Source organism: Typopeltis vanoorti, unplaced genomic scaffold (assembly GCF_054136105.1).
Source record: "Typopeltis vanoorti isolate ZY-2024b unplaced genomic scaffold, IOZ_Tvanoo_1.0 HiC_scaffold_621, whole genome shotgun sequence".
Lineage (NCBI taxonomy): Eukaryota > Metazoa > Arthropoda > Arachnida > Uropygi > Thelyphonidae > Typopeltis > Typopeltis vanoorti.
In genome coordinates, this window is record NW_028328147.1 from 17,596 (window position 1) to 41,842 (window position 24,247).

The 24,247-nt window shown below is 35.9% G+C and overlaps 1 protein-coding gene across 1 annotated transcript in view; it reads left to right on the plus strand.

Moving 5' to 3' along the window:
* LOC150092114 (dehydrodolichyl diphosphate synthase complex subunit DHDDS-like) overlaps nt 1-21,284 on the plus strand; it is a gene marked incomplete at both ends in the record, with an annotated part of 30,465 nt that extends 9,181 nt beyond the window's left edge. The window contains 3 exons of the mRNA XM_090415297.1: nt 5,611-5,792; nt 13,764-13,906; nt 21,168-21,284. Coding sequence (XP_090271423.1) covers nt 5,611-5,792; nt 13,764-13,906; nt 21,168-21,284 — 442 coding nt within the window. The remainder of the gene's footprint in view (nt 1-5,610; nt 5,793-13,763; nt 13,907-21,167) is intronic.
* Nucleotides 21,285-24,247: the final 2,963 nt, after the last annotated feature.

The window sequence follows — 24,247 nt, forward strand, 5'->3', positions numbered from 1 at the left end:
CTGTGTTTAGTGCTACAATGAAAATTCTTGGTTGCTTCTATGTAGTATAATATAATTGGAAGAGCAAGTGCTTTTCCTTGTGGATGGACATTTTCATTCTAGTTATCCAGAATTACACTAATTGTCACCAAATATAGCACATAGAATCGAATTTTCTCTGTACTTATTGACAGGATAAAGCTGGGACTCGCTTCAGTGTCAAGGACAGTCAGGAAAGTTTCGGCTAGTGAGAACGGAACATGTTAAGTGATTTTTAATTTGTGTTAAATAAACTGTGATATAAATTTATTAATCGTGTTAATTCGAAACGCTGCATGCTTGACGGATTCCTTCCCTGCTTGTTATTATTATTATTATTATCGCTCCTTAACACCTCTCAGGAGAATAAGAACTCATCGTAAGAGGATACTCCATTCCACGCAACACACAGCTGCAACACATCGCAATCCACCAGATACACACAACACCATCTAGACCACTAATGGTATTAGGGACGGTAGTGGTTAATTCTGAATTTTGTGTGTGTGTGTGTGTGTGTGTGTGTGTGTGTGTGTGTGTGTGTGTGTGTGTGTGTGTGTGTGTGTGTGCTGTACAGAAATATTGTCATATATCACAACGTAGATCCAAAAGTTAGCCTATGGATGCTGGTTAGCCGAGTAGTTAGTATATCCCCACTCCAGCCAAGTGACTGCGAGTTCGAATCCCGCAGGATGTTTATGTTTGTCGTTATCTTATTTTTGTGGAAAGGGCATCTGCATCCTTCTAGCAGAAGGCTTTTATCTCGATAACGTACGGGAATGACCATAGAGGGTCAAAATGACGTCACATATGAATAACTAACTTTTGAAATCTGCACCAAACTTCAAATGTATTGCTAAATATTTCTTTCAGCATAGTCTGTGATTCCAAAAGAAAACCTGTCGTTCTGAAAATCATACAGTGGTGTTTCAAAAATAAAACAACAAAGAATTCTTATGTAAAAGACACTTCGTTTTGATGTGATGCCTGTATAATTCTACTTCGGTACACATCACTTTTTCATACAGCCACCAAAGAAAGTTATATAAAAATACGTTGCACAGCGGCATTGATGCTGACAGAAGAATCAGTGTCGAGTGTCATTAATCAGGAAACGCATATAATTTAAACAGCATGCTGCACATGGCTGTCATTTGCAAAGCAGGTGCCTCTTCAGCAGTTCAAAGACACAGTATGAATGATCAGGACTGTATAGGAATGACCCATTCACAGAAGTTTGTGAGCACTTACGAGTTACTTTTGGACCTAGCTGGCATATTTTTTTTTTGCAAAGATGGCTACGAAAATCGAGTGATATTATTGTGCCTAACATCTGACTGTTATTCAGTGAGATCTGTACCTCCTCAAGACTTGGGACCATTCCCGAGCTCCACGCTTTATATGACCCGCAATCAAAAGCACTGAAAATCATCATTATGATCATCATTGGCTCGACATCCCTAAGTGGGTCCTGGCCTTCTTCAGAAACTTCTACCAGCCTTCCTTATTCAATGCTAAACTCCTTCAATTTTTGACTTCTAAAACCTTAATATCGTGCATCTCTTCATCTTCCCATCTTAATTTATCTTCCAATTTTTCTTTTCCCTTCTGACTTAGCATTAACATCTTCTTAACCATTCTATTACTATCCATGCGTGTAATGTGTCCAGACCAAATTAATCTATTTATGTTTATGCACTTAATATTGTCTGGCTCATTAAATAATCTATATAGTTCATGGTTATATCTTTTTCTCCACACACCATTCTCTTGTACTGCTCCAAAAATATATCTGAGAACTCTTCCTTCAAACAGACCTAGCAATGGTTTATCTCCCATTGCTAATACACAGTTTTCAGAGGCATAAGTTAACATTGAGTTCACATCTTAAGATCAGATGTGATTTTAGGTGTTTCCACCATTGGAGGAAAGAATACGTCTCTGAATCTCAGTACTGATATCATTTTTACAATTAACTTTTGATCCCAAATATAAAAAACTATGTACAATATCAAATATATAGGAACCAATTTCAATTTGAGAAGGATTATTACCACAAATCTTTCTAGTTACTAGCATATACTTTGTTTTTTCTTGGATAATCTGCAAATTCTTCTGCTTTGCTGCCATTTCTAAACTGATGAAAGTTTTTCCATTACTTTTTATGTCCTTCCTATAATATCGATATCGTCTCCAAATGCCATAATTTGTACTGACTTGCAGAAAACATTTCCCCTTGTATTAATGCCAGAATCTCTAAAAATGTTTTCAAGTGCATTATTAAGCAGAAAGCAAGCCAAGCATTGTCGAACACCATTTTTTTGGTGTTCGACAAATGCTTCGACAACATATTTTGGTGTTCCCCTTCTCGAACACCATTTTTTATATATGTTCTGAATTTTGATCTGACAACGAGTATTGCTCATTGTAACTTTTACTAAAGCAATAAGTTTTCTTGGAAACTGTAGTTTCTCAATTTCAGTAAATCATTTAGATTTATCAATGCCATCATATGCGGCTCTAAAATCTATTTCTCTTTCGATTACAAATTCATTACATTTTTCAAGTAATTGGAATATATTAAAAATCAGAGCATTTGTAGATGTTCCTTGAGAGAATCCACACTGATAATCGCCAACAACATTCTCTACATTGAGGAAAAGTCTCTTGAATAGAATGTTAGAGATAATGTTATAAGTTTTACATAGCAAATTAGTTCTTCTATTGATAGGTTAGAACATATCATTACATCACCTTTCTCATGGATAAGTCATATGACGCTCAGATTCCATTCGTCTGGAATTGTTTCATGAATCCAGATTTTGTTGATAAGTTGACTGCTTTAAGTATTCTGTACCTGACCTTTTAATTAATTGTGCTTCTATCCTATCAATTCCTGGGGCCTTATTGTTCATACGTTTTTTTAATAGCTGCTTGCACTTCTGCATCTGTTGGTGCTGGTTCAACTGCTTCTAGATGTTGGCTCTCTTCATATAATCTAATTGACCAGATATATTTGAATTCAATAGTTCATCGAAATGCTCTGCTCATCTTCCTATTATCTGTTCAATCCCTCTCAAAATTATACCGTTCCTATCTCTACATAACGTTGTTCTAGGCTGGAAATCCTTCGACTACTAATTTAACTTTTAATAGAAAGATCTGCTTTCATTCATACTTCTGAGATATTCAAATTCCTAAAGTTTCATCCTCATAGATTTTCTTTTTTCTGTTCTTAGGCACTCTTTTTACTTATTTTCTACCGAAACGATATTCCTCCATAGCTTCACGAGTGTTATTCCTCTGCTCGTTTGTTTATATGCTTCATTTTTAATACAGTCACACGTTCACATTCTGCATGAAACCAATGGTTATACTTATCTGCTGACTTTTCCTAATACTATGCCTGCTGTTGTCTCCATGACATCCCTAAGAACATTCCAAGTTTCATTAACACTCTCACCGATGGTTAGACCAGACAGGTGTTCACTGATTCTTTTACCATATTTGGCTTCAGTTTCTAATTCCTTCAATCTTTCCTTATTAAACTTTCTAGTATGGGATCCATATATCTTCCTTGCATTAGAAATTCTGCTTCTGATCTTTAATATAACCAAATAGTGACCAGAATCAATATTTGCTCCTCTGTAGGTTGTAACATCCAATAAATTGGATAGGAGTCTTGCATCTATTAAAAGATGATCGATTTGGATAAAGGTATCTCCAAATTGATCATCTTCCAGTTTATTTTATGAATATCTTTATGATTAAACATTGTACTACCAATAACCATATTTCATGAAGAAACAAAGCTGATCAATCTGGTAGCATTATCATTAGTCTCAATATGTAAACTATATTTACCACTGGTTGGACTGTGTGTATTCTCTTTGCCTATCTTAGCATTTAAATCACCTATAATAATTTTTACATCCGCGCGGTTAGGCTAGTGGCTTTGCGCTTCGCATCCATATGACGGGGGAAGGAGTGTCCTGGGTTCGATTCCCGTCGCCGAAGTAAAGAACTTAAGGTTCTTCCTCAACCATAGCCAAGTTAGCCGGTCTTCATCGTGGACATCAGGGTTTTTTCCGATAGTTTATCTGGGGTTTTTCATCCCACAAGCAGGCAAACCGGCCCCGTGAACACAGGAATACAGCCAAGAATACTTACAGGCATAGGGGGAGCCATCCTATCCTCGTACTTCGGTTACGAAATCCAAGCATGCTTGGAAGGTTGGGCCTTAAAGGCCTGTTAAAGCCATTGAGATAGATAGATAATAATTTTTACATCCCTCTTTGGACATTTCCCATAGATCTTATGTAATTCATCATAAAACAACTGTTTTTCAGCACATTTTTTCTTCAGTTGTAGAATGCATACTGATAAAACTTTAGTTAAAAACTGTCCTTTAATTCGTAACCTACACATTCGAGGTGTGTTTGGCTTGAATTTAATGATGAGATGTTTTATCTTCTTGTTTACAATGAAACCTGTTCCAAGCATGTGATCTTTCTTTAGACAGCTATAAAAAATATTATAATTCTTATTACGTAACACATCCAGGGAGTCCAGTGACTCATCTACTCTACAACTCTCCACCTCCACCAATCCACCACCTGCAACTACCTTCATCATCTACACCAACGCTATCTACTAGTATTTCCACAGACAATCCCAAAAAATTCATGCACATGGCTAGATTCGAATCCGCAGCATTTTGGCTGGAGAGCGGATACGCTAACCACCTCAGCCAACCAGGCTGACCCAGGGGGTTTTCTTTTTCATAGGATTTTTCTTCTTCATATAAAAATGTGATTTTTATTTTTCATAATCCCCTTTCCTGTCCCTATCATTTCTTGTATAGCTGTAACAAGTATCTTGTGTTTATCCAGTTGCTCCAGCAACATTTTTAAAGCTACAGATCAGTAAAGTGAAAGTACTTTTCATGATCCAATTTTCATATCTTTAAGACATTAAAGACATTATTTTCTATGTTTTTCCCCGTATGGCGAAGAAAAACATAGAAAATAAATTTATTAAATGAGAGTTGAAAAATTAATCAGAATCATTCTTATGTAAAAATGAATTTTATGGAATAAAAATATAATAATTTATGAATTATGTATGTCTTTATTTTATTACTCATTAATACATTGTTGGTTCATCAACAGAACATGCGCGATATTGATTAAATCCGTTCATATTTGATATTTTCGTGATTTTCGACACATAGTTTTCTATTTTTGTCATTAAAAATATATATTTGTCAAGATAGGTGGACAGAACTTATTTTCTTTAACAGTCTGTTAGCTTGATTTATGACTTTTAAATATTTAGATTAGGTTATGTGGGCCTTCGGTTGTAATTCTCGCCCCATGTTCCGCAAATGTCAAATTGACAAATGTTACTCTGCAACGAAGGTGAATCATGCTGTACACCCTTATTCTTGACAATGCTTTCGGTTATCTTACTATCTTTTTGACGGTGTGACTGTACCATGTTTTTTCGAGTGTGATGTGGCCTTACTTTATTTTAGAAACACCCTCGTACATATTCGATCCATTTTTGATTTTTGATTATATTTTATTTCAGCAATGGGATTTTTCCCGACACCAGATGTGACATGGTTCCAACTCTTTATGATTAAGATTTTAAAATGTGGACCAGTTCCTCAGCATGTAGTTTTTATGATGGATGGATACAGAAGATATGCGAAAAAAAATGGCATCAAGAGAACAGAAGCACTGAAACGAGGAACCGGGTTAATAAAGATAGTAAGATCTTCAAATTGATCAGCTTTAAGTTTAAGTTAATTATCAATGAAATATATTTTTTGATATTATTTAATAATAAAATAGATGTCTGCCATAATCTTTTCTCCAGTTGCTGTTTGATATCATTGATAGTTTGGGTCAGCTCAAATTGGCTAAGGTTCCAGGCTCACTGCCCAGTGGTAGTCAGCCTTGAAGGCACCTTGTAACTATTGCAGTTGTCTACCACAATCCCGTAATGATGGCTATGCAGAACATGTCTGTACAAGTCTAGAAATATTTACTTAGTGAACGACGTTTACGAGGCACTAATAGTTATCTGCTGACCAGATCAAGATGTAGATAAGATAAGGATAAGTGACGTCATTGAACTGAAGTAGATAAGTAATCTCATTTTTAGAGATGTAGTTTTGTGACGTCATTGTCTTGGTCATCTGTATCCTGGATGCATGAGTTGTGTGAGCGTCCTCTTTTTATTTGTTTGCAGAGGAGCATTGTGGGTAATGGTTCGAGTATCGAATTCTTGGTGATGGTTACAGTATGGAATCCTTGGAATTTCCCTGGGGACACATCTCTCTATGATGTCACGTTGTGTCCTTTGGTTCGAGTGTGAAATCCTGGGTAATGGTTCGAGTGTGGAATTCTGGGATGTACCTTGGTGCCCCCATCTGTCAGTGACGTGAGGTGAGCCTTTAGTTCAAATGTGGCATTATAGGTAATGATTAGAGGTTGGAATTCTGTGAGGATATTTGTTCACGTGTTGGGGTCTTTGGCTTGATAGTGGAACTATGGGAGAATATTTGTTTATAGGTGAGAGCATGAGTTTTGCATTATAAGTGCGTGATATTTCATTCCTAATTTTGACTAAAGGAATTTTTAGTTTAGAGTCAAGAGATGGCACCAGCAGTGTTTTTTTTCATTACATTAATGTTTTCTTGTTATTAAGTAGCAGTTAGACATTTTCTAAAATAATTAACTACTGGATATCAGTGGTGTCTCCCTCACCTCATCCCCACAAACACAAACACACACATATTTTCACGTTTTCGTGTCAATAGGTAGCAGTAGATATTTATCAGAGCTTCCCCCCCACACACACACACCTGCACTCAATTTTTTTCTGTTCCCTGCATTAATTTCAGACTAGTGTGAACAGATGGCAATACGATTTGGTATTTATAGTGTGTGTGGTATTTCATATCTACATCTGATAAGAACAGACAGGGATGGTGAGGTTCCATCTCTCCCATTTACTCTATTTCTATTTGGTTCTTAGTAACAGAATTTTATCTCTTAATTGTATATTATATTATTTACAATAATACTTGTATTTACAATATTACAGTATTATTTACAATATTATTTACAATTGTATAATCTTATTTAAAAGTATATTCACAATTATAATTCGAATATTTAATTACCTAGAAATACCTCACAAGATTTAGTTTACACACTCTTAACATTTTGCAATGAGTTAAATAATAAAAATGTTCGTTTGTCACTGTTTTTTGGTTACAATACATCAAAATAGCTGTCATACAAAAGAATATTTTAGATCGGACACCATAGGAAGCACAGCTCCATACATCTGATATGCCGTTAATCTGGAAACTAGAATCTATAACCAGGCATAGTTATAGATTCCATCAATCAAAAAAAATCAGCTAACGCCTATTTGTTCCATATAGGGAGTAGGCGGGACCATTTACCCTATCTAACTTTTGGAGACTGAGTGGGCAGTTCAATCTCCACTGGTAGCCAATCAGAGAGATAGCTGACCCAAGGCTATCACTGATTCATCGGTACGCAGTGATGAAGGCGGCAAGCTAGTGCCGCCATCTTGGTCCCTAACCCTAACACAATGTTTAATGTCTGAAAATAGTGTGAGAACGACGGTCGATTTTCTTGAGTTTATGGGATGAAAAATCCGAGTTTCCAGGAGAAAAACACGGTAGCCCGTGCCAGAGATCGACTAACTCGAGAACCGGTCGAAAAAAGGCTTAGAAAAATTTACTCTATTCGGCGACTAGATTTGAACCACCGAATTCTTTCTTTGTGCAGTCTCTTTGTGCAGTCAAGCACCATAGAGTGCAAACTCCACTTCTACTGAGCTACACCTGCTCTTTTAGATTCCATGTATTCACAAATATCCAAAAGCAGTCTTCGTATAGCGTTTGTAAATGTCTCAAAATAAAGAATCACGTCTTGAAAGTCTACTTTTACCATCGAAGAGTTGAGATGAGTTGCTATTATCTGAAATTCTTGCTATTATCTGTTATGAACATCCAATCTGACTCCTTATGCTCAGCTGTAGAGCATGTCTCACATGGGATGCAATTTGTTGTACACAAGAAAGGTCAGCACACTGAAAATCGTGTATGTGGTCCAGGGGACCCTGATTCTGATGAATAAAACATTATTTCCTGTGAGTTCAATCACTGCATTAATTTCTATGTCTCTCAGAAGTTGTTGTTTTAGTTTAATTATTATTATTCTTATTATCATTGTAACGTGCCACATATCCAGCTGGAATGAGTGACGCAGCTGTCGCAATGTTATTATTCCATTTTTTTCTGATTTTAATACAATCATCTGCTTATTTTCGCTCTGCCAGCACCAAAATTTCCACTATCGGCGACTTTTGGTACGTTCTGATTCTTTTTTTGGCGGAAATCCTCTCCCCATCCTTACAAAAGTCTCAATATAAAATTTGGTCTCATTCCGTTTGTTGGTTTTAGCAACAGATGCCTCTAAAGAGGGAAAGTTATTTTACGGCCACCCTGTACTTTAGACTATGATATTTTTCTTTTGCATTTGCAAGTGTTGACTAAAGGAAATGAGACAAACACGATATTGGACTCTGGGTTTGCGCTTCTTCTTAGTAAATTCACCGTTATCCTGTTCTGTTAATTTTACACTGTAGTGTGAACAGATTGCACTACGACTTAGTAATTTGCATTTGTAAATATCTTTTGCATGCATAATTAAACAGAAATCTTTATGTTTCCAATATTCTTTTACTATGTATTAACAGACCATTGCTAGCATGATATTGTAAGCATAATTCTCATAATGGGGAATTTGTCAGAATTAATATTCTGATAAGAGGACTAACACGTTGACATTTTTGCAACAGGTTATCGACATGACAACAATATACGACATGAATGTTGACCATAAAAAATTGTAAAGAAAAATGAAATGTTTACCTTCAAATAAATATTTATTCACTTTAATTGTACCATACATATTTTTCAGAGGATGAACTTTCTTTAAAAAAAGTGTGTCATTTTTATAATTTTATAGAACTCCGAACAATTCACAACTGAATTGACTTTTATTTCAAGGAGATGATTAGTGTTTTCAGTTACAAGTCTGTTTCGATCAGCAGACCAATCATTGTTCATCAGAGAAAAAAACTCTTTCAACTGCCACTATTGATCAAGCAAGAAAACATTACATGAACTCCATCAGCTTTTCAAAGTTTTGACATTCACTCCCATTTTGTTTTCATCATTTTGAATACCCGCAACCCGTAAATTAACAACACTCGATGTGGCCCCCTCTGATATGCTTCTATATTTATTCAATCTGATTGCTTGCTTTCATTAATTTGAAAAAACCCGTTTTTTTTCAAATTAATTCTCTCACATTGCCTAAGCACTTCCCTTTTAACACCATAACAGCAGAAGTATGTACATCGCAGAAAGAAGACAGGCAACAACATTCAAGAAAAGGTATGCGCGAATTTTCTTCTATTATGCTACATATATTTGTCTCTAAAATACATCTGCAATGCCCTAAGAATTCTTGAGAAAAAATTCAATGACATTAAAAAAAGGGCATTCCTAAATGAAAGCAGGCAAAATAGCTATAAAAATTATAGTTTTTAAGAGGAGTAACATGGGAGTTTTCCCAGAAATAATACCTTAATAAACAAATTCTTGGTTAATTAAATACAACCACCAACTGAAATGGGACACTGGTTCTCTTTCTCTGGACAAATGAAGAGATTGGACAATACAATAATTATGCAAATATCAAATATTACTAGCCAAAGGTAGAGAAAAATAGGTAATGTTTTCGAAATTATTAGGCAGACCTGTTCTTGATATAAACGATATTGGTTGACCAAAAGTGAAGATATAGTGTGCAGTTACTCATGTTACAGGAAACATAATGAAAGATTTTGTGCTAATGTCAGTGCTCAAAATATATGTGTTGGTTAAAAAAAAATGTATGCATCAATTACTCCAGAACAAAATTCCAGAATGGGCTCAGAGATGAATAATCTTTGCCCTGGTGATGACACGATGTAGGATGACATCACTTCAAGGTGACATCCACAAGCATGCGAAAACATACCCATGAATCATCTGTACAAATGTAACGTTCTGAAAGAATCAGAGAGGGTGAACAATCCTATAAGGAACAAGACTCGAATGCATTTTTTCAGTTTACTGCAATTCGTTCTTTCAGGCCAGAGATCATCCTGTGTGTTGCGCTGTGTTGTGTGTGTGTGTGTGTGTCCGGTAAAGTAATATAATGAGTGAGCCCCAAAAGCCTTTGAAATTTCCTTTCTTCATAAGAATAGCACGGGACAAAACACTCCACATAGCTCTAAAAGGATGCACAGTCTCCAATCTAAAATACTCTTTTGCGTAACCAGCTAGTTTGATGTATTGTAACCAAAACAGTGAGTAACGTACATTTTTATTATTAAACTCATTGGAAAACGTTAAGAGCATAAACGAAATCTTTTGAAATATTTGAAATGTTCGAATTATTCTCTGTGAGTATACTTGGAAATAATATTTTTGTAAAATAAAATATGCATTTGTAAACTTAAATTAACAAATTTTTGTGTCGTTGCAGTGTTTTCCATATTTAAGTTACAGTGAAATTTTTACTCCATTGTTTTTAGAAGTTGTTATATAAATCCATAATTTTATCCCTTTTATTATAAATAAAATGAGATCTATATGAGACCACTTGTGCATATTTGGTGACAAAGGAATCGTTAAACAGAATCTTTAACAAAGATCAAAATATTGATTGAGTTATATATGTAAAAAACGATTATTGGAAACATAGATTTCTGGTTAATTATGCATGAAAAAATTATTTAAGGTTTTTTATTCACTTATTCCGTTTAGAAGTTGATATATATTTGAATCCATAATTTTATCCCTTAGTACAATTCTCTCACTAAGAACCAAACAAAAGTAGGGTAAATGGGGGATGGAACCTCACTGTTATCACTGTCTGTTCTTATCAGATGTAGATATAAAATATCACACACACTATAAATACCAAATCGTATTGCCATGTGTTATCAATACTGTGAAATTAATGCTGGAAATGAAAAGAAAAAAACAGTGGGTGAAGATTGATATCCAGTAATTAATTATTTTAGAAAAATCTGTATTGCTAAATATTGACATGTAAATGTGAATGTAAAAAAAATGTGATGACATCTCTTGACACTAAACTAAAAATTTCTATAGTCTAAATTAGGGGTGAAATACCAAACAGACTTAAAATCGAAATCGTACTGCCATCTGTTCACACTACTCTGAAAAAAATGCAGGGAATGAAAAAAAAATGAGTGTGTGTGTAGGGGGGAACTACTGATATCCAGTAATTAATTATTTTAGAAAAATGTTTACTACTACCTATTGACAAGAAAACGTGAAACAAATGTGAGTGTGTGTGAGTTAGGGGATCACCACTGTTATCCAGTAGCTAGTTGTTTTAGAAAATGTCTAACTGCTACCTAATAACAAGAAAATATGAATGCAAAGAAAAAAACACTGCTAATATCATCTCTTGACTCTAAACAAAAAATTCACATACTCAAAATTAGGATTGAAATATCACACACTCATATTGGAAAACTCGTGCTGCCACCTGTAAACAAATATTCTCCCATAGTTCCACTATCGAGCCAAAGACTGCACACACGTGACGAAATATCCTCCCAGAATGCCAATCTCTAATCATTACCCATAATACTACACTCAAACCAAAGGCTAACCTTACATCACTGAAAGATGGTGGCACTAGGGCACATCCCAGAATTCCATGCTCTGACCATTACCCAGAATTCCACACTCGAACCAAAAGACATAATATGACATCAGAGAGAGAGAGAGAGATGTATCCACCCCAGGGAAATTCCAAGGATTTCATACTCTAACTACCCATAATTCCATACTCGAACAATTACCCAGGATTTCACACTCGAAACCAAAGACACGATCTGACATCATCGACAAGTGGGGTCAACAGACCATATCCCTGAATTCCATACTTGAACCATTACCCATAATGCACCTCTGCTAGAAAACAAAAAGAGGGCGGTCACACAACTCATGCATTCAGGATACAGATGACCAAAACAATGACGTCGCGACACTACATCTCAAAAATGACATCACTTATCTACTTCAGCTCAATGACATCACTTATCTTTATCTTATCTATATCTTGATCTGGATGATAGTGACCGGATAACTGATTTTGGAATAAATCTTGTTTCAACATTAACAAAAAGCTATTGAAATATGATAGAGAGAGTTGTGTGGAACATACCAAAGTCTTTGAGTAATCGAAAGGAAAAACTTTATTTGGACGTTACAAAAACTTTTGACCCTCAATATCAGGAAATAAGGCTACTGTGGAATAAAAATCCAATTTAATTCAATATAATTAATTTGATTTAATTTAATAAATTCGTTTAATAACGTCCTACGGCCAATGTGGATAAAATAGTGACACCAAATTACACTTCTAATCCATGTTATTCAATGGGTTTTAGAGCTTCGTATCCAGATTTATCTCGACGTCTATCTATAGACGTCGTGGCCGGTTGGGTGGTTTTAATCAACGATTCACTGTGCTAAGAGAGCAAACGAAACTAAGAACAAGATTTCATAGCAAAGTCATAAACAAAGCAGGCTTTTGCCATATTTTTGCTATATTTGGTCAAATGCATTTTATTCTGTAATGTTTTTGATAAGCTGCAGATTCAGTGACGTACGCCATTAAGTGCAATTTGAAAAATCAATTTTTTCCTTCACAGAAAGTGAATTTGATAATTTTTCGATTACTAATAGTAACAATGAAGAAAATTCGTTGTTACAAAGGGTGTATAGTTTTGTTTGAATTAGAAATCGAAGCAAACTAAGGATATCAATTCAATTCTTTGAAAATGTTAATTGGATTGTATTTCTGGCTGATTTGCCTTCTTCGAGATGAGAAAAGAAAGTTTACTAATGGTAAAAAAAACCTTGAAAAAGACTTTATAAAAGTTCCAGGCTTCTGGTTGCAAATGAAATTACTCAGACTGAGACTGAGCTCACATCTCGGATAATAAAATGAGCACGTTTTATTGTTCAGCGATATGAAAGACCCAACATAGCGACAGAAGTGACTTTGTCGATTTTTGTTGTTAACAAAATTGACAAAAGTCGAAGTTGTTAAAATGTTATGAAAAAGTGGTTGATTTTTAATACATTCATTTAATCGACAACCCATCGTACTGAGATAGCAGAAGAAAGTTTAAAATAGATGTCTGGGAAAGAAAATGCATTTCATAAAAAAAAAAATAAGACAACAGGTTGGAGAACAGGTACCGTTTATGGGAGCGATGTGTTCAAAACCAAAGTTTCAGAAAATAGGACAGCATCGCTGAATTACTCTACAAATTACACTCCGAATTGTAATTAAATACAAATTACACAAATTACTACTGCGACATTCATTGGTTTAACAACCCTGATACGAGACCAAAGGGCTTAGTGTAATTATTGTTGTAGGATAAAATTTAAGGTAACTGACTCATCTCTCAAATGTCTCAATGAGTCTTAGAATATTTGACGAATGTTAGTGAATAGAGAACGAAAACAAATTTCAACGCAATCTTGTTAATACCAACAGTTCACTTACTAGCATACCTTTTTATTTCAGTTAATATATTGGTGTCACCTCATGGGGATCAAAGCCATAACTTTCTGTGGATTAAGCGTTGCAAACCTCAAACGAACAGCGGAAGAAGTTTCTGAGATGATGGATTTTGTAAAGATTACTATTCAAGACCTGTTAGATGATAAGTAAGTGTCAATTTTAAATTTGTTTACTTTTGATCTTATTATTAGTATAACTTTATTGAATTATAGTTATGGTTAACGAGAGGAGGCTTAATTCACTCAATCGCAAAATCTCTGACAGACAACATGCATATAATAACTCGTCATCTGCCTACATCATGAAAATCCTGAACACCAATTATAATAAATTTTGTTTGTCTCATATGAAGACCTTACTCAGATTACTTTTAACATATCTATAACCTTAATCCACCACATACAGAGATATTTTAGTATGAACTTTTCACTATCACGAAGTGAGATTACATTGGTTCGCTGACATAATAGCATTATAGAGACAGTGTTGATGAAAATGCATCTGAGAAGAGTTGAAAAAAGCCAGTGGTATAGTAACGATTGAGAAGAATTTCAGTTTCTTATCACTAACATTAAAAGTCTTAAAGACAAGTTACCAGATTAGTACACGTACAATACTGAAAATAGTAAAGCAAGTGAAGGCGACGATTCTCATTACATTATACTATATGATCCGGATGCATAATAGCTAAGTTATTGTACCTTCCAGAGCCAACTGTGTTTCAGTCAGTAATGAAGGTGCACTTGGGTGGTAAAATCCTAGGGCTGAATCCTGTCTAACAGAATTGTCTATATATAATCTTTATAAATTCTCAAACAGAATTTATAAAGAATTTCATTTATAAAAGATTTCGGCCTCGTAAGTACATGGCGAGATTTTTTCCCCCACACATACTGGAGTTTTCAAGTTCCATAAAACAAACAAATCAGCTAGAACATGCTATATCTCCAAGTTTTGGCAGCAATCTGATACCACCATGCGACATTCAAAGTTCGTCGCATGGTGGTATCTTAATTGGATTGTATTTCTGGCTGATTTGCCTTTTTCGAGATGAGAAAAGAAAGTTTACTAATGGTAAAAAAAATCCTTGAAAAAGACTTCATAAAAGTTCCAGGCTTCTAGCTGCAAATGAACTTACTCAGACAGAGACATCTGGTTTAACTAAAGCTGAACACTCTCTACTTGACCGGTTGTAATCTGGTATATCCGTGCGTTTTATAAAATACATTACAATTACTAGGATATATATAACTCTTTATATCTATATGCATATAAAATATCTGCCCCAGGCTACACTAATATTTGATCGAAATTGGTTTATTGAATCTTTACAAAAATAGATGCAGTTACTAAATCAGATGGGTTATAATGCGACATTTTACGTGCATCTTATAACTTTATGACAGAAATGCAATGTTTATAGGCCTATAATAAACTCGCTATAGTTAGATCAATCTGATAAAATGTAGTATTTACATATTTCCTCCGTTCATGTCAGCTTTACATGAAGGGAAAGTTTGTAAGAGTTTGGAAACAAAGTAATGGCAATGTAGTCGTATTTGCTGGGAAGAACACCACCAAATAGCGCTTGTACAGATGGAAATGACAACTGACATTTATGTCTTTAGGGTTTAAGCAAGATGCTTTTCATATTCCCCGAGTGTAAAATTTATGAGCAGTTTGCTCGCCCTGATTGGGCATGGAGATTATGCATCGCTACAGGAGATTAAAATAGCTTTTCGTCTTCTATGTTTGACTATGTCCGTTGCCTCGTATGCTGCAGCTTGCTGAACCAAATCATTGGGATGTATAGACGTCTTTAGGAAGAATTTGGATGCTAAAGATTGTAAGAAAGAGAAAATATAGGGAATATTTGTATCTCTATGAAGTTCATTGTTTCTAACATACTATCGGGCGTTCAGAATCAATCTCAAACACTTGTTCTGCACTCGTTGTATCTTGATAATGTTAGTATTAGAGGTGTGTGGCTCCAGGCTGGAGAGGCGTAGGTGATGATGGTGATGATAGGACGAATCGTGATCTGGTATAGCTGCAATTTGATTCTGTTACTTAGCTTGCTATTTCTATTAATTAGCGGATAGATCTGAGCGATAGCTTTAGATGCGTTTGCGCACGCAGACTTGATATGCTGGTAGAAAGTTAGCTTTTTGTCGAGAATTGCACCCAGGTATTTTGTTTCTGTGTGCCCAGGAATTTTAGTATTGAATAGTAATACATCTCCTGCAGGAGATATTTGCCTTTTCGAGAAAAGAATGGCTCAGTTTTTTTTTTGGGGGGTGACTTCCAATCTCCATTTGGAGAACCAACCCTCCATCTTTAGAAGGTTTTCTTGAAGCTTTCTGGTAATGAAATGTGGTTGGAGAGATCTGGTTAGTAGTGCTGTATCGTCCGCATACAGGACCAAAATGGAAGACATCGGATTGTGCGGGATGTCCGACATGTATATAGAAAACAGCAATGGAGCTAGTAGGCATCCCTGCAGCACTCCAGCAAAGATATGGCGCTGGGATGAGGTAGAACCATTGATTTTGACTGACTTGTATTGATCTATTCTGAAGATATGAACGGTTTAGATGAATCATTTTTAGTGAGATACCGGCTGAGATAAGTTTGTGTACGAATCCGAAATGCCAGATTTTATCAAATACTTTGGATAGGTCTAGAAAAACAGCTTCTGTGCACTGGCGCCAGTTATAGCTGGTGGTGATGTATTCTACAATTCTGTGGATTTGCTGGGTAGTACTATGGTGTTGCCGAAAACGAAACTGTTCTTTAGGGAGGATGTTTAGGTCATTTACTGAGGTTTGGAGTCGTGAGAGGATGACCTGCTCAGCAACCGTACCCTGGTAGGAGATAAGACTGATTGGACGATAATTTTGGGGTAGGTGTGGGTCCTTGCCTGGCTTATGTATAGGGATTACATCAGCCAGTTTCCAGGTGGAAGGAAAATAGTGAAGTCTTAAGATTGCATTAATTATAATGGTTAGGTGCACTACAGCTTTTCGAGGCAACAGCTTGATCACCCTGTTTGAAATGCCGTCTGGTCCAGGAGCTTTTTTGTTCTTTAAATTTTTAATAATATTATATATTTCACCAGGTGATGTGGGTACAATGTGGTCAGTACGGGTATCAGGAAATTTGAGTGAGTGCCTGATCTGTTTGTGAAGTTTGTATATGTGATTGAAGACTAGATTTCCATATGCAAGTTTGCACTGCTCTTCCAAATTTCTTGCCATGGCCTCCGCCTTGTCCGCATCAGTGTGTACAAGGCCCTGGTCAGAGAGTATTGGGGGAAGAGATTTGCCTTTGTTTTTGATCTTTCTTAGTATTCCCCAGATGACAGAGTGATCAGTAGGTGAGATAGAGGCTAACTTTTCTTCCCATAGATGGACTCTGTGAGTCTTGAGTGCATCTCTCACAGCCACAGTAAGTCTGTTTAGATTTGTTTTATCTTGTGGCGCACGAGTGTTACGAAATATTTTCCTGTCTCTGTTTTTTCCCTGATCAAGTTCATAATGTCTTCAGGAAGACAACCAGGCTTGTGGAAGATTTGTAGAAGGCAGCTACCGTTATGGCGGAGTTAATTAGTTGGGAGAAGCTTGTAACTGCAGATTCTATGTCTTCTTTTGTACGTATGTGAGGAACACGGCCAATACTGAGCACTTCCGACAATCTTTCCCACGATATATAGGAATGAGGGGGAGGAGACAGGTATTCTTGTCTTCCCATTTGAAGTAGTATTGGGTTGTGATCAGATGACAACTCATTTAATGATCTTAGGCTGTATTGAAGATTAATGTGCTGCAGGATAGCTATATCCAGGATGTCCGCAGTTCCAAACGTACTAAGATGAGTTGGTTCGGTGGGGCCTGCCACAACAGCATTGTGTGATCCTATGAAGTTGGAAAGGATGCAACCGTTCTTGTTGGTGGATCTGCAATTTCATGCAGGGTGCTTGGAGTTCAGATCCCCAGCTATAATGGTGGGTTCTCTGACGCATAAGATGGCATTTAGGTCAGAATGTAATAGAGTTTTTAGGAGTGGGTTGTAAGCACAGCAGATTTTCAGTCTGCCAGATGAGGTGGTGAACACCTCCACGCCCGTGATCTGAAGATTAGTAGTTGGAGGGTTGCTCACAGAATTGTGTTTGATGTAGTTTTTAATGAAGATGGCAGTGCCACCACCTCTGTAGACCAATCTATCATTTCTGTATAGGCAGTAACCCCTTATTTTAGGGTTACTGAATGTTTTAGATGAGATTCACTGAATAATATAACATCTGGTTGATATCTGTTAGTGAAGTCTTGACGCTCCAGAATTTTGTTTCTTAGGCCATTTGCATTCCATGCAATGATCTGCAAAGAGGCTGGAATAAGTTTGTTTCTACTCATCAATTAGCACTGTGAGGATGACCTGTGTTTCACGGAGAAATCTTTTGGTGGAGGTTGCTGAAGGGTTTGACTAGCTGAAGTATTGTATCATGTTATCTAGAGAGAGACTGCAATAACAGCTGTTAGGTTTGTAAGCTGATTTGTTTGTAGGCCACGTCAGCATAACTTCAAGTTTGCGTTTGGTTCACTCTATCTTTGAAGGTCTCTGACTGTGGACGCGGAGCCTCTTCTTGTACTAGAGGAAGAGGACTGTTTGACTGATTCTATCCGTCTATTTTTTGGTTGCTGAATGCATCCCTTGTAGTTGGCAGGATGGGGGGGGGCACCGCAGTTGGCACATTTTGCCGGGGTTGTTTTCGGCTTTGTGCAGATATTGGTTGGGTGGCTGTCCCCACATTTCAAACATTCAAATTCAGATTTACATAATTTCTGGGCATGACCAAACTTTTGACACCTATGGCACTGCCAAGAAGATGCAATTTTTCGGAGTGGTTCTGGTGTGACAATGAGTCCGCAGATTGTTTTCAAGTTGTAGATATTTTTATATGTGTTAGGGATCTCTACGAGGATTAACGGCATGGAAGATTTGTTGGATCTGTACATTCTGCTGACCTTAACAGGAGGTAGATCCTGTAGATTAAGACCAGCTACCATATCTTCTGATCAATGTCTTCACAGACGCCACGCAGGACCACTTTTAAATTTTTCTCCGGGCTGAGCGAAAAGGTATGATATTGTAATGTCCATTTCGTTTGTTAGTCGCCTGTATAGTCTATCACCGTTGTAGGATATATATCTTTATTCCTTCATCCACATTTTTTACCTTTACATAGCCAATGTGTAGGTTGGACACAGTTGATCTTAAAGCTGCCCACCTCTGCTTCTCTCGTAATATAATCGCAGGCACCTTTTCTTTGGGAGAAGCAGTGGAGTCCGAAACTTGACCGTTTTGTTCCATTATGTTGTCTTTGAGTGATTCATCTGTTGTTCTCTGCTTTTTACGTACGAGGACTTCTTGAAAATCAGATGTAGTGGGGTTTGCCGATTCTGACTGATCTTCCATAATCTCGACGTCAACGTCTGTGACACTTGCCGGGGGAAACGTATCATAAAGTTTCACCTTTCCTGGCCGATTTTTGTTGAGTAGTTCGCCCAGTCTGATAAATTATCGATATACTTCTTCAAACGTTGTCTCATTTGGCTGCTGTTCCATATCTGACAATGTGGACCTCATATAATATATAAAATTAAATAATAATAATAAAAAAAACACGCTTACCGTGCAGTTGTAGCCTTACCCGCACTGCTGCAGAACTCTGAACTGTTTTGGTAAGAGCACTCAATCAAAATTGCATGATCTTCAAGACACATAATAAACGCTAACCAAAACTCCAAAACCTCAATCGTGATCTCAATACAGAAGGAAATGATTATTTAACTTTGAAGAATGTACCTTCATCATATAGAATAACAAGTAGTGCATGAATAGACATTACGCACTGAAGTGGAAGCGAAGTCTACGAAATTTTGGTTTATGAATAGGATCTCAGGTTTAAACAAAGCAAAGTGACTATGATTGCAAGTGGAGTCTTCCCAGTCCTGAAAAGTACAGGAAACCAATCTTTGTGGTTAAAGACGATGTCTGTGTGTTTTAAATTTCTTAGTACGTTATTGAGTAGCCTGGGTATCAGGTGTGATCTCACAGAAGAACCGTATGAGTTGTTGAAGGGACTAGGGATGTAAAGAGTTGTTGTCGGTCGTGTTATGTGATATGTGTCTCTGTTGTTACGATAGGTGATGTTGCAGTAGTTCCTTAGTAACATTATGTAGTGTTTCAGATTTTTAATGGTCAGGATTCTGTGTATCGCCATAAGCGCATCGGATATCGATTCACTGTCGACATGATTTTCCTGTGTGGTATTTCTAATTTTGTTAGGTGGCTGTCTGATGTGGTTGCGTAGAACATTTTACCGTACTGAATAGAGATTCGCAAATACCGTGATATTGGAGGTTTTTTTTATGTTAGATGAAATCATAAAAGTTTAGTAAGTATTCTATATGTTTTATCCATTTCAGGTGGCAGTCTATGTAAAGGCTAAGGTATTTTGCATGCGTTAGGGGTTTGATTTCTTGACATTGGTAGGTATTTTTGTTGTTAATGCAGTGGTATGTGTGACAGTGTAGCGATAGTGGTCCGGGACGCATAATTCTTGGATTATATGTATTATTAACATTTGTGTCTTAGTGCCGTTGATTACAACTGAGTTTTGGTAGAAGTATGGTGATTTCATTTAGGTCGTGTTGTGCTTTGGAGAGAGCCGTGTTGATGTCGGTGTGGACTGCTAGTAGAGCAGTGTCATCTGCGTGTGGCCAGGTTATGAACATCGTTAATCTATATGTTGAATAGAGTAGGTGATAATATCGCGCCTTGTGGGACACCGTAATTTATTTGTATACTCCGGCTGTAACATGCGCCTATTTTTGTTACTTGTGTTCTGTTTGAGAGATAGTTCCTGAACCAGGTATGCAGTGTTCCTCTTATTTCGATTGAGTAAAGTTTGGTCAGTAGTATGTCATGTTCAAGTGTATCAAAAGCTTTGGTTAAGTCAAGCAGTATAAGGATAGCGTATTTGTTTTTTTCGAGTACTTTGTTTATGGCGTCAACGATGTCTTCTAATAAACTGATGGTGCTTTTTGTTTTCTGAAAGCCGCATTGGTTTTGTGACATAATGTTGTACTTCTGTAAACAGTTTTGTAATCTTGTGTGCGTTATTTTTTCTAGGATTTTTTAGATTACTGGTAAGTTAGTTATTTGTCTGTAGTTCTGGGTATCATTTCTTTTAACATGTTTGTAATAATAATAATAATAATAATAATAATAATAATAATAATAATAATAATAATATAGTTTACAATACAATTCATTGACAATATTTATCAGTGAAGACAGTAATTTATTTATCTCATCAATGTACATTAACTTTCTTTCATACAGAGAATTTATTCATAAATATGGAACAAATATTAAGATCTTGGGTGAACTGTCTCTTTTACGAGATGATGTTCAAAAGGTTGCTGCTGAATTAATGTTGTACACAAGGACTAAAAACGGGTAAGTTCAATTTTTGTATATTATTTTAATATGATGCAATGATTGACCACTATAAACCGACTTTTTCTATTCGTTTTTATTATTTATTATTATTTTTTAAATTGTTATGCTATTGATATATCATGGGACCTTGGGGTAATGGTGGATCGAAATTTGAAATTTAGGACTTACATTGCAACAGTGATTAAGACAACTCAGAGGACTGCTACAATATTAAGACGAACATTAATAAGCAGAGATAAAATGTTACTGATTCCACATTAAAGGGTTCTGATCAGGTTACGTGTGGACTAGTGTGCCCAAATCTGGTCAAAGGAGTTTTAGAGGGGGGGGGGGAAGATACGGTGGAGAAGGCGAAAAATCGGTGAATAAAATGAGTTTACGACTGTGAAATGTTAGCTGTAACTATAGATTGAGGTCATGTAATATGCGGAGTTTGGCTGATAGAAGGCGAAGGGCTGATATGATTGAGACATTTAAGCTCTTGATAGGTATTTCGCGGATGGATACGAGAGAAATTTTTCAGATAGTGGAATGATAAAAGAAGTGGCAAAAACTGGCGACCATCTCAGGAATTTGAGCAAGAAAGCGATGAATAAGAGGATAAGTGTTTTTTTTTTTCATGTGGAGAATAGTGGGTGACTCGAATGCATCACTTGAGTATGTTATGAATTGTAAGCTTGTGCTACAGTATGATAGATATGTTACAGGAGATTTTCCTTAAGTCTGTGAAGTTTTATAATATATGTATACTTATTTCACATTATAAAGTAATATAATGTATATTTCTTGTATAATTTATGTAAATGTTAATGGTATAAATCTCTCTCTCTCTCTCTCCCTCTCATTAGATGAGTCTTTAACTTCAAGAGTGTTGATGTAATAATAATAATAATAATAATAATAATAATAATAATAATAATAATATAATTGAAAAGATAACAACGTTCTTAAATTGCAAAGGTCGAGTTTTTCATGAAGGGGGGGTCTCTTTATAGGTCAGACAAAGCAGCCAACTATTGTTCCCTCTTTGTAGAGGAATTCACTATTATGCTAAACATTAAAATCCGCAGTCATTAACAAATCATCAACTATGGACTTGCCCTCACTAAACCAAAATTTTCTACTGATATGAATGAATTTGAGAGATCTCTATCCGATTAGAACTTTTTTACTATGATAGGAGCCGTATATCAGAAACAAACAAAGAGAACAAAAATCCTTAACAAAATAAAAAATTAATGTAATGATGTTTGTTCAAAGATATTATTATTATTAGGTGCATTTCCCAACAGTGTGTAAACATCCTAAGATATTACCTCCACTTTGTAAATTCGCATGTGTACGCAATCGTCGGCTAGAAGAGTTTTAATGAAATTTGATACTTTGTATCTGTGATATAATTGTTCACATCCATTAAAGTTTGATTTAATTTTTTTTATGTTTTAAGCATCTAAATTATATAAATGGTGAGACGTGATATTCTACAGTATTACATTAAGTTTTCCTTACAAGACTGTAACACGATTGTAACCTGATCACCCTCCCTTTCTTTGCTCGTTTTGTATTTCCATATAGAGTTAGCCACTAACTCTATATGGACAGAAGATAAACTGCTTTTTGTTTCCATACCAAGTATCAGTGGCGACTTTAGCTCTATCTAACGTGTGGAGCCTAAACTTCACCTTTGAAGTTTAGGCTCCAAATAGCTGGCCTGAAACTATCCCTAATTTTAAACGCCACTCAATTAAGGGAGGTAGCTAGGTGCCACATTGTGGTCCTAACTTAAAGGCAATCTCTTTGGAAGTATCCAAAGAAAAATGCTAGAAAAAAATGTTTTTCTAGAACCAAAATTATTTTATTATAAAATAATTTTCTCGTATAATAAAACTTTTTTTTTTCATATACTTTTGCTGGAAAATTCTTTCCATGTTTCTTTTGTATAATTGAGACATTTTTTTTCATGTTTCTACTGTATATATTGTTTTCATTTGTCCTACTTACCTAAGACATATGTAATGCAACTTTATCGTGTTTACATGATAACAATAAGTTCCGCTTGTTGTAGCTTTGCGGCAATATATCGATACTACTGCCGCACGTTCTAGTCTGGTTTAAGGGAATCAGAAGTATAAATTGAAATTAATACAGAAGCTCTGTAAAATTTCTACTTCTTTTGTATTATACAACGAACACAGAACGAAATAGGCAAGGATTTGGCACTGTATGTTTCTAGCGTTATTTTATACTTCTGAATTATTAATTAGTGTGGCATATTTTGAAAGAATTTTTACAAGTAAGCGTACGTAAGTAATGCGCTTGAATCCACTGTGCTAGGCAGTCTGAGGGTACACTTAAGTTGAAGTCCAGTCGCCGAATGGAGGAGCTTTATCTAAGCCTCTGTTCAACCAGTTCCCGTGTTAGTCGACTTCTGTTTTGTCTCCCAAAACTTCAGGTTTTTCGTCCCGTAAACACAAGAAAGTCGAACGTAGAACCCACATTATTTCAGACAAAAGTATGTATTCTGTTAGGGTTAAGTAACAACAGAAAACAGCACTTGGTTGCCACCTATAATTAGTGATAGTCTTCCTCTAGCAATCTGTGACTTCGACCAGTGGAGATTGAACTGCCCATTCAGGCTATAAAGTTAGATAGGGTTAAAAGGCCTCGCCTACTACCTATAATGGAATAAAAGTAGTTAGATGATTATTTATTTATTATTTATAAGTTTTAATGAGGAATTTTTTATTGTCTGAAATGCAACGATTTCAATCTGCTTCGCGTTCATTTCAGGATATACGTAAATTTCTGTGCACCTTACTCTGCAACAGAGGATATTTGCTGTGCAGTGAAAAACATGGCGGAAGGTGTTCAAAGAGGATTTCTGCATTCCAGGTATATTATTTAATTATCAATTCTAAACTGTTTTTTATTGAGTGGCCTATACTAAGCAGGATTGTTGT